The sequence below is a fragment of the Sminthopsis crassicaudata genome, chromosome 6 (genome assembly GCF_048593235.1).
Source record: "Sminthopsis crassicaudata isolate SCR6 chromosome 6, ASM4859323v1, whole genome shotgun sequence".
In the NCBI taxonomy this organism is placed as follows: Eukaryota; Metazoa; Chordata; class Mammalia; order Dasyuromorphia; family Dasyuridae; genus Sminthopsis; species Sminthopsis crassicaudata.
Window position 1 is genome coordinate 85,328,350 of NC_133622.1, and position 11,971 is coordinate 85,340,320.

Genomic DNA, 11,971 nt, shown 5'->3' on the forward strand with positions numbered 1-11,971 from the left:
AGCTATTGATGTATTCACTCTAGTCAAGTACATATACTTAAGGTAATAAGGTGATGTGATGGCTCTCCTGACTAGTTGGCTCATGCTCAAGTGTGGTTGGGCATGCTCTGTGTGAGGGAGTGATGTGATTGTACTGGAGCATTTAAAGGAGTCACAGAGGACTCTCCCTCTCTCGGTGATCTGAGCCACAGAGGAGACTTCAGGCTCCAGACTCCAGAGGCCAGACTCCATCTCTGACCAGCCACGTGTCTGCTCTCCTGCCTCCTTCACTTTACTTCCCCACTATGAGCCCAAAGCCTCGGGCTGATCCCAAGGCCCAATAGAGAGCTAACCTAGACAATATGGGAAGGAGGGAGGGGAGAGTAAAGACAACTGATATTACATGATTTGTGGGAAAACAGTAAGCTTTTGGTGGAGCTATAAATGGTCTAGCCATTCTAGAAAATGATCTTATAGTAAAAAAAGAAGCTGAATTCTTAATATCCCTTTGATCCATAAGTATGAACTGCTAGGCATTCACCTCAAATATCAAAGACATAGGAAAAAATATATATATATATATACCAAAATATTGAAAGCAGCACTTTTATGATAAGAAACTGGAAATGAAGTAATTGCCTATCTGGGGTTTCTGAAAAAAGTGTGTTCAATAAATGTAAATGTACTTGTATTGTAAGAATCAGGAACTGAGAGAAAAGCACAACTTGTAGAGCAAAGCAAATAGAACAGTATACATAATGACCACAGTTAATTTAAAGAAAAACAGCACAAAAAGACTTCAGAATTCAAATCAGTTTATTAACTAGTTTTGACTACTATTTGATTACAGATAGCTGGTGATGAGGTTGAAAATTTGTGGAATATAGAAAGACACACATATGGTCAGACATGATCATTACACGTTTGTTTTGTTTAAATTAACTTTTTCATTACAAGAGAGGCTTCTATGGAGGAGAGGAGAACTGGGAGATAGATGTTTTAAAAATTAAAAAGGGGGGGATAAAATTCTTGTAAGAGTTAGTGTGATATAATAAATGAGAGGACCAGTCTACTTAGAAGATGTTGACGTTATCCCCTTGAATAACTCTGACCCTAGACAAATCACTTAACTTCTCAATACCCCGGCAATTCTCTTAATCTGGGGTCCATGAAATTGCTTCTTTAAAAAAAAAATTTTATAACATAATTACTGTATTGATAAACATCATATTATGTTATTTCTCACCTACTCTTTATAAAGAATATGACTGTCACTTTTTCTCTTCTTTGTGTATAAACCTCCCAAAATATCTGCTTCATGTTTGTATTTTTCCCTAAAATTATAGCTAAATGTGATGAGTAAGGTATTACAAAGAGAATTTGTCTTAAAGCCAGGAAAACTTGGTTTTAAGTCTTACCTCTTGACACATACTGGCTTTGTTGTTAAGCAATTCTTAAGACTTCTACTGCAAAGATGATATCAGCCTACACTGAGAGGGAATCCTCACTTAGAAGTTCCCTATACCAGTAAGAATACATTTCCTTTTGAGGTATATATCTTGCACATCAAACTTTAAAAATTGTCCCCAAATACTTCTCCCCTCCTCCTTATTTTCCTTTTTTTCCTGGTTATACATGTACATCAGTTCTTAAAAATACACATTTCTTTATGAATCTTATTAGGAGAGAAAAATAAGAACAAAAGGGAAAAACCATGAGAGGAAAAAAAGAAAAAAGGAAAAAAAAGTGAACATAGCACGGGTTGATTTACATTCACTTTATTCAACACGTGATATACATTCACTTTCCACAAAAATACTTTGCTTTGGAACATGAAACTTGATTAAAAAATTAGTAAGCAGGTAGGCTTCCCAACCATCAAAATTTAGCCAGCTTCTGAACTTGGTTTCTTTTTTAGTCAGGAAAACTTAAAAAAAAAAAAAAAAAAAAAAAAAAAAGTTAAAAAAAAAAGCATTGGATAGGGCACTGGCCCTTGCATCAGGAGAACCTGAATTCAAATTTGGCCACAAGCTATGTGATCCTACAAAAGTCATTTGATTTCAATTGTCTTTAAAAAATAAAAAGTACAAAAAATTGTGAATGTTCTTATTCCTGAATGTGCAGGTTGCTTATAGAATGATAAGCCCATTTGCTTCATTTGTATTTTTGGTTTTCTCTATCTTTTCAGAAAGTGCCAGAAAAAAGCAAGAAGGCATTGTTGGCAGCTCCCGGGTTTGTTTTGCCCAGCACACTCCATCTCTTCCAGCAGAAAGTCCTCGGCCACTGAAACTGCGAAGCATTCTTGATATGAGCCCGTTCACCGTAACTGACCACACCCCCATGGAGATTGTGGTGGATATTTTCCGAAAGTTGGGTCTGAGGCAGTGCCTTGTGACGCACAATGGGTAAGTCCGGTACCAAGAAAATCAAGACATTGGCTAGAACAGGAGCCCCGGGTCTTGGATCTCTGGCCTTTGGGGATGCCCACTTTGCAGGGATGAGGCTGCTCAGAGGATTTCAGATGGGGGTGCTGTGGCTTATTTTTCCTAGAATTTCAGTAGTGAGCAGTCAGATTCCTGCTTACCTGGGTTTATACTTGTTAGCTTCAGCTTAGTCATAACAATGACAGTTCCAAAGGATACCCTAGTATTTGCAAAGATACTACGTAATTTTCCTATAAGAAATTTTATTGGCAGTAATTGAACACAGATTATATAATACCTGTTAAGAGATATTGGGACTTAAAATTACCCATTAAGAACATTGAGGGAAAATCCATTTTCTTTTGTTGTTTGTCAGTTTTGTCATGGTTATCTCATTAATATTGTTGGGATCCTTATTTCACCTGACTTTGTTTAACCTGAGAGTAGAGGTTGACAATGAAATTCATGGGTTAATCAAATATTTCATTTTAACCAGTTTTTTTCTATTGCCTTCCCTGTCTTCTCTTGTCTCCTATTACTTTGGGAAATCTTTTATAAGAGCTACTAATGAGCAACACATTTTCACTGTCTCCTTATTTCTCTAAGGGTTAGTTGTTTACCAGACTAGTCATCAAAACATCTAGGGAGTAATGAAATATCACCAGGGCTATGCAGATTGGAGTTGTAGCAATTAATGATAGACAGTATATTTTGCTATCCACATTCTCTGCTCCCCAATGTCACCACTTCCCTATTATTTCTTGAATCAGGACATCTCTTGTCCTCATCTCCTTTTTCTCCATCCATTGTCCATTCTCATTGCATTTCTTGAGTACATTTTCCTTCTTAGCCTTTTTTTTTTTTTTTTTTTTTTCTTTTCTTTTTTCCTAGAAATGTGTTATCAAGAGCATGGGAATGCTACCGTAGTTTTTATGGTTTAATATCTATGAAAGGACCTCTGAAATATTACTATGGACCAATGAATTGCAAAGCTTAGATTCACATTCTTAATAGGGCATAATTTCAGAATGAGATTGGTTGACAAATAAGTGTAAGAATTGTACCTCTGAGTAGATATGCTGCAAGTCAGTAGAATATCCAGAGTGCAAGTAGCTAGTGGGATATGGAGATGTACAAACTAAACTCTGAACCCTAGGAAGATATTTATGTCTTAGGCAAGGGTTAGAAATTAGACTCTCCTGTTTGTTATAGTTACTAGGACTAGATTTCTTATAATCTCTGTGATTTAAAAGGGGGAAAAATATATGCCATGTTAAGCAAAGTTTTTAGGACATTAAAATATGTTCATATATAAAAATATAACTTTAAATATCCCTCATTGCCTACCCTTTTACAGTCTATACTGCTCCTTATGTATGCTAACTAATGTCCTTTCTCTGCTTTAATGGTAGTGCTCTTTGGAACTATACCGGGGTCCTCGGAATTGGGGAATAGTGTTTTTGAAGATGACACATAGAAAATTAATTCATAGATGAAGATAAAACAAGGTTGGGGTTCCTATGCTATGCTTAGGAAAGAAATGTTACTGTGAATTAAAAGAACAGTTGCCAAAGTATTCTGCTCAAAACTCCATTTGGCAATAGAAAATTGGGTTTTTAGTCAAAAAGGAGGATCAAATAATCCTTTGGACAAAGATCCAAGTTGAGCAGCAGAATGAATATTTTCTTTTATATGTTTTTGCACCAACAAAACCAGGGTTGCATAGAGCAATGCAGAATTAAACTTAATATTTTATCTCATTTCTGCCCATTCATTCATTTATTTTTTTTTTTCCCCCGTGAGGCTGGGGTTAAGTGACTTGCCCAGGGTCACACAGCTAGGAAGTGTTAAGTGTCTGAGACCAGATTTGAACTCAGGTCCTCCTGAATTCAAGGCCTGTGCGCTATCCACTGAGCCACCTACCTGCCCCATTTTTTTTTTTTTTTTTTTTTTTTTGCCCTGAGGCTGGGGTTAAGTGGGGTTAAATTTCTGCCCATTCATAGCCAGAATAAAGCAATGAAAATATCACTTAGTAAAAATGAAAGACTATCAGTTAAAGCCTAGAATTTAGGACTTTTGAATATTGCATATGCTGATTGGAAAAGAGATGTGCAACAAAACACTTTTATAATGTTTTAGCACCTCTTGCTGTACTGTTAAAATTTTCTAGAAGATTGAGAAAAGCTTTTTTTTTTTAAATTGAGAAATAGATTCAGTATAGAAGTTAGTATTGGTGATTGATTATATTGTGATGAATAATTTATTCCTACCTATTTTTACTTGACATGACATCTCTTCACTTTTATATAATAAATACTAAATTGTATTGACCATACTTAAGGACTACTTCATTTAATTTTAATGTTTGTTTGCTAATTTTTCTTTTAGAAAAAGTGGATTGTATTTTTGCATAAAATGACATGGTGTAAAAAAAACCTGTGAGGCCTTTAAAACTAAAATAACAACCCTGTAAGAAACTTTTGTGTGTGTGTTTGTGTGTATACACACATCAGTTATGTATTTGGCTTTTATTACACTTTGCCTGTTTTTGCCTTTTGAGAAAATGCCCTGATCCTCACATCCTCACATGTCTGTATGAGCAATCAGCTGGGTGGCGTTCATTTTATCTATTATAGGATTATACCTAAGGCTGGAAGAGACCTCAGGTGCTAATTTATCTAACATTTTAAGTTTATAGATATTTCCTGATTCATGCTGATCGATCTCTCTCTTTTTTGGGGGGGGGGGTTAATTAGCAAGTATGTTTTATAGTCAGTTTGATAGAAATGGAAAAGTTAAATAAATATATGAATCATAGTCACAAAGCCTAGGAAGAAATTCAGTGTCTTTCCATAGTGGTTCTAAGTACCTCATGAGTGTTTTCATAGTTCATAACCACATTCTTAGATTTGGAAAATTATAATGGTGACTTTGAGTAAAACATGGAACTAGACTGTTAGTTGTATCATAGGGGGAAATGAAACTTCCAAAACTGAAACAACACTTACAAATAAATGCTTTTCTGCCTACAACCCCATTTGGTGCTTGCCTATAGTATCAAAGATACTTCAGAAAATTAAGGAAAGTCACATTTCACATTTTCAGAGAATACACTAAAGACTTACAAACATTGTCTATTGATGGTTATTTATTTTTAATAGAAGTGACTGAGTCATTTTCTTTTGATATTTATATTCTTAATTTTAAAAAGACATATATTCTTTGTTCTTAAATGTACTTAGCATCTCACTTTTTCCCTGTCATTTTGTTAATTTAACAAATCAAAACTTCTTTGAGAGATTGTTTTTTGTATTCTATTTTTACATATTTTACTATTTATATTATTTTTTATATTTATCTTATATATTTTAAATTTCATTTTATATCTCATCTGGGACTATCTTCACAAAACAAATGGGGAAAATATATCTCACTCATTTTATGGGCTGATTTTTCTAGGAGTGCTACAGTACATATTACTCCAAAAGTTGAATAACCAATTCTTCTAAGTTTATACTAAATATTTGAGAACAGAAGTAATCAGACAAGAGAAATGAAATTTGAATGAGACAAGTATTTGATATGCAGAATAAGCAGCTAAGCACATAATCAAGATTTAAATATATATTTAATGTTATTAAATATTATATTAAACACACACACACAATATTTAAACCCACTGAGCTATTCCAAAGCACAAAAGTTTTATTTTTATTTGTTGGTACAAGCAGTCAGATGATTTGTAACACCAATTTATATCAAACTAATTTTGTTAGCTTTATTTAATGTTTTAATTTTAATTCTGTTGTTAGAATAGAACACGTTTTAGAAATGCATTTGCACCATAAAAATTCTAGGATTTTACCAAAGACTTTAAAATGGTATAAACCAAATACATGAAAGTTAGGATGTTGTCTATAAAAAAATTGAGTGTCCACTGATTAAGCTAAATTCTAATTGATATTAAAATGATAGTATCCCAAACTTCATAGTCACAGCCTCTTATTTTTCCTTTTGTTACTGAATTTTTGCTGAATTATTGCTGTCTATTTCTAACCTGGGGATGATAATTTTTTTTTTCCTTTTTTAAGGAAAAGAAACATGTTAATATTTGGTTTTATTTTTAGAGGGTCCCTGAAATGTATATAAACTTAGGCTAATTTTTCATCTTTCTTTGCATTCATCTTAAATGTTTACTTCTATTTCTTTGAAGGTTTTTTGTTGTTCTAATGTTTTAAAAACAATGCTTTGTAAATGAGGTAGAAATCTAATGGCACTGATTTTAATTTTTTTTAAATTTTCCTAACTCTTATTATTAAGAGCATTCTTACAGTTCATGTTTTCATTTTTCTTTCTCTAATCCATTATCATTATGATTGGAACCTTTTTTTTTCTTTCATTTAATTTCCTGCACAGTTATTAGCATAACATGATCTGTTTCAGGATTGTCTTGGGGATCATCACAAAGAAGAACATATTAGAGCATCTCGAGCAACTAAAGCAGCACGTCGAACCCTTGGTGATTAGATATATCAGATCTCCTAATTAGACACCCTAGAAGTCAGGAAGCATGAAACTTGTGAACTGTTCAGTGTTCTTTTTAACCCTGATATCTGCTGAACAACCAAAATCATACCATGCAATCAATTTATATTTGTTTCAGACAGATTGTAACTGTAAAATAAACTTGGAAATGTGTGCAATTCCATGCATAGAAATTAAGCCACAGCTGTTTCTCTCATCAAAATTGTCTGTCATGATGTGTGCAGTGCAAGAAGTTGGAGGTATAAAATAGTATTGGAGATTCCTAAAAAAGGACATCTGGCAGGTCAGCTTGGTTTAATTAGTGGGTGCACCAGGTTTAGAAGAAGCCTGGCTAGCAGTGGTTCTCCCCAGCCAATCATGTTTTTGTATTAAAAACAGTCTATTGAATTACTTTTTACTGATCTTAGCAATGTAAGGATTGCTGATCATGGCAAAAGATAAGTCCCTGGAGGTCTTTTGTCAGTTATTGCACCAGAGCATAATTTGTATGTATTTGTTATTAGTTTATTCTGCCATGCACCATAACCTTCCAAGTCATGTCTTTTAAAAAGGAATGAATTATTTTTCTTTTGGTGATTCAATGTATGTCCTGCCATTTCATTATTGAATTGTGCCTAGATCCATGTACATGTTTCCAGTATACCATGAACCACTCCTGAGGTCAAATGCACTTTTGTTTTTACTGGCTTCATGTTCTGGCTGTTGTGTTAACTAAGAACAATTTTGTTATTTTACCCTAATTATTCCTTTAAAATTGTCTTTTCCCTGCATCAGTCATACTTGTATTAAGTCTGTCCACCCAATTTGCTGCTTTAGCGCACAACTTATTGTGTATTCCTATTGTATGCTAATATTTCACAAGTGTTTCATGCATCCTTTTAAAAAACAACACAGTACTAACCAAAATAATTCGGGCAGCCGCTCATTCATTCTGCTTCTGCTTCCTCTGTGATAGATAATACCTTTTAGGGTTGCTTTATGCTTTGATTTTTTTCACTTACTTTTTAATACAAGCTAACCAACAAAGATTTTCATAAAAGCACTGTAATTGAATTCTTTGACCAAAGTCAAGAAAGGCAAATATCAGTGAGCACAGGAGACCGCTGGGGGTGTCAGATTGCTTGGGGGCAGAGGGGAGTTCTGAAGTTTGGAAACCAAGTTCTATATGTAGAGGCTCTCTTAAGCATTTTGATCTCAAATGTATGTGCTTTCATGAAGACAGCATCTTAATAACTGGACAGTCCTTAATAATTTGGGGGGGGGGTGGGTAAGTGAGAATTGATTGACCTTTTAAAAGGTGGGAAATAATTTGGCTTTCAAATATTTTACTATTTTCTTGATGGTGTTATGAAAATAACTCTTTCTCCCAGATGGGGTAGATGCCATTTTCTGTTCATGCTTATGGTTTTTTGTTGTTTCTTGTTTTATCCCTCCCCTTTTGTTCCTTTTTTGTTGGCATACATTGAACAAAATTTCGAAGCCCAAAAAACGAGCGCCCCAATGGGACACGGATCTCTGTGTGTCTCAGCGGGAAGGAGACCACGCTATCAGCGACCATCTCAGCTGGGTGGGCTTCGGCTCTTGTCTGACTCTATGATGGTTGCTTGTCATTTTTTTATAACTTTGATCGGATAAATTCTGTGTTTGAAACACAGAAATCAGGCCGCTTGCTTTGCTCTCTACTCCTGTCAACAAAAAGGATCTGGCTACAGATTTAGCCTCCCTCCTTTGTCTCCGCTGTGTTCTAAGAGCCCTCTTCTCTTTGTCCCTTTCCAGGCGCCTCCTTGGTATCATAACAAAAAAAGATATCCTCCGTCATATGGCCCAGATGGCAAACCAAGACCCCGCTTCAATAATGTTCAACTGAACCCCATAGCTGAGGAGAGAGAGCAGACGGAAGAGGAAGTGCACTTGTTGAATAGCACAACGCTTTAACCTGAGGGAATCTTTTTTTTTTCTTTTCTTCAAAACAAGGCAGCATGTGTAAAGCGGGGCTTTGGCGGCGGCACATGCAAACCGTCCGCTAGAAGCAGGAGTTGGTTTGAGGAGGGAGAGGAGAGAATAGAGAGGTTTTCCACTGTCCAATAGGGAGCAACAGCCTGTCGGCTCCCCCGGCTCTGCACTGGATGCGTCCGGCTCTGTCCGATCCGCCATGATAGTGCAGCGGGAGCTTCCGCCGAGAGGACCCAGCCTGGAACGGGGATCAAGACGTGCTGCCAGTCCCTATTTCTGGAGGGATCACTCTGAATTGAGCCATCTTTGAGACTGTATTGTCTTACCCCTGTACCCCTCCCCCTTTTATAACCATTGAAATTGTTGTGTTTGACTCATGAAGTGTATAGTTGTTCTGCGCCACCTTTCTACATTCCAGAAGAAGTTGATTTCTCTCTCTCCTGAGCTGTAACAAAGCCTCTTTAAATTGGTGTGCCCTTTTGAAGCAGTCCTTTCTCATATTGAGATGTTCTGTGATTTTACTGAGGTTTCATCACAAGAAGGGAGTGTTTCTTGTGCCATTAAACATGTAGTTTATACATCCTCAAATGCTTGGACAGTACAGACACTGACAAAAGCTGATACAACAGGTATAACCTTGAATGAAGCATGTATGAAATTTTGTATGCTGTGGTTTAAAATAATTTAACAAGAGTAAACTTGACTTTCAAGGTTAAACTAGGATTTATTATTTTTTTGCCTCAGACTTCATGGATAATGTGACCTGGTCTTATGCAAACTTTTTGTATTATTGATAATACTATGATATACTATGATACCAATGCTGTGCAGCATAAGGAAAAAAGTCCTGCTGCTCAGATAGTAAAGAGAAGGAATTATTCTGTATAGCTGTATCTGGTATTAAGTGCATGCTAAAACACTGGACTTTTTTTTCTTGAAATTAGATCAGTCATTTTTTCTTTTCCTCAGAAACAGTGGAAAATGTTCCATTGCTGATACTGAAGAAAAAATGTAATTCATAACTTGCACTAAATGTATATTTTTTTCTTAAAATTTTACCATTCTTATTTATATTTTTATGGATTAAAATTTATTAAATACTGATCAGTTAATATCTCACTTAAATAATTTTACCTTTTTAATGTGATTTTTATAGACTAATTCAGATTCCTTTACAAATATGGAGGAATGAACAAAAGTTTACATTGGGAATGAGGGTTTGAAAAGAAGTTGTGGTTATTTTGCTTTATGATCTAATAATATATGCATATAATGGCTTTTTCTGTCCTAACTTTCACTGCCATCAATTGGAAATCTTTTCTGGTCTGTTCATTCTGAAAAGTGACATTTGAACTGGAAAGCTGCAAATATTGCAAAACATTTTATATATACATATAAATAAGTGCAAACCATTGTCTGATATTTTATTTTGTGGTCATCTAGATTTGTAGTAGCAAAAATTTCAACTGAAATAGAATCTTTAGGAATGGGTAAAACTTACTTGAAGCTTTGAATGGCATTTAAAATTATTCATATCAATCATATTATTTGGTAGGATGGGCAAAAAAATAAATCGGGATAAATGGCTTTTTTGGAGGGAGGGGGAGAATCCCAATTATATCTGCCTTAAAATCATGGGATAAAAATTGATAGTTTAAGGAAAAAGAGCACAAGGAAAAGTAACTCACCCCAGGGGATTTATACTGTGTGCTGATGTATTTCCACTGGGGGAATGAAAAATCTGTCATAGAGAAATGTTTTCTAAGCATAGAGAGGTAATTTGTTCATTTCACCAACTAGGAATGGTTCATCAATTTGTTTTCTTTAATTAATAACAATGTACCTACAAGGCAGTGAAACCATGGCAGGCAGAAATTTTGGAAGTTAAACCTTTCCAATACTCAATTTTGAAACACTGCTAGCTTGCTTTCTTGATGCAAATGATTATTTTACCCTAGTTGCTTAAAACCATTGGCATGCCTGATGCTGAAAGAGAGAACACCTTTCAGGCTCTTTTGGACATCTGTAGTCAGCAAAACTATTTCTGAATTAGTTTTGCACATTTCTAACTTTTCAAAAGTCAATATACAATTATCACCCTGGACTCTGGGGACTCTCAGCCTGTGTATACTCACCATGGCTTTGCTGGATAGCTGCCTGTCTTTAGTTGAAAATTTTAAAGGAAGCACCAAATTCCCAGCATGTGACTAATCATGAACCTAAACTTGAAATATATTTCATTTTCCAAGTTATTTTCTGGTTTCTACCCACATCTTCATTGCCCCCCCCTTCTCATAATATGACAATTCAGGATGAAGATTCTGTACATTAATTCTGTTCCTTTGCATGAAATAAAACAAGTTGGTCACCCTGGTGTGTCTTCCTGCTGAAATACAGAAGAAATGCCATGTTTCTGTTGTGATCATTTGTTAGAATTAAGGTTGGTTTGTCACTAATGCTTTCTGTTTTGAGACATCAAGGGTGGGATGTGGGTCTCCAGTTTAACTGAAATGACTATGCAATGCCCATCTTGTGCCAGTGCCGTTTAAGTTAAATGACCATCATTGCAGCCACCTTATTCAGCTTCCTCGTTTAAGCATTCCTCACTTTGTGGTAAGAGAAGGGGACAGGGGTGTAAGCATCTTTAATTTTTGCTTTTGACAACCTGTTTCAGTCATTATTCATGAAGATTACTTTAAAAGTATTTTAATAGTTGTATTTTTAAATTAGTAATATTTTATTTTTTCCAAATATATGCAAAGATAATTTTCAACATTTACCTTTGTAAAACCTTGTGTTCTAAATTTTTCTCCCTTCCTCCCAATCTGATATAGTTTGTAACATGTTCAATTCTTATTTTAAAATTTCCTTATTTGTCATGCTGCACAAGAAAACTCAGATCAAAAGGTGAAAAAGAAAAACCCAAGCAAACAAAAAGTTTGATCCACATTCAGGAAGACTCCTTAGTTTGTTCATCCAATGTTGCCTAGATATGTATTTAATATTCATCTTAATTTTATTTATACTAGTGTAGAAAAGCTGCATAACATCATGCAGTAAAGGGATTAAAT

At 35.0% G+C, this 11,971-nt stretch overlaps 1 protein-coding gene across 6 annotated transcripts in view; it reads left to right on the forward strand.

Moving 5' to 3' along the window:
• CLCN3 (chloride voltage-gated channel 3) overlaps positions 1–11,303 on the forward strand; it is a 113,498-nt gene extending 102,195 nt beyond the window's left edge. For 4 of the 6 annotated variants that reach the window (XM_074276488.1, XM_074276493.1, XM_074276492.1 and 1 more), the window contains 3 exons: positions 2,168–2,384; positions 6,846–6,921; positions 8,724–11,303. In XM_074276488.1, the coding sequence (XP_074132589.1) occupies positions 2,168–2,384; positions 6,846–6,921; positions 8,724–8,882 (452 nt within the window). In that variant the 3' untranslated portion in view covers positions 8,883–11,303. The remainder of the gene's footprint in view (positions 1–2,167; positions 2,385–6,845; positions 6,922–8,723) is intronic. The other 2 variants (XM_074276491.1, XM_074276494.1) reach the window with 1 other exon arrangement.
• The last annotated feature ends 668 nt before the right edge of the window (positions 11,304–11,971 follow it).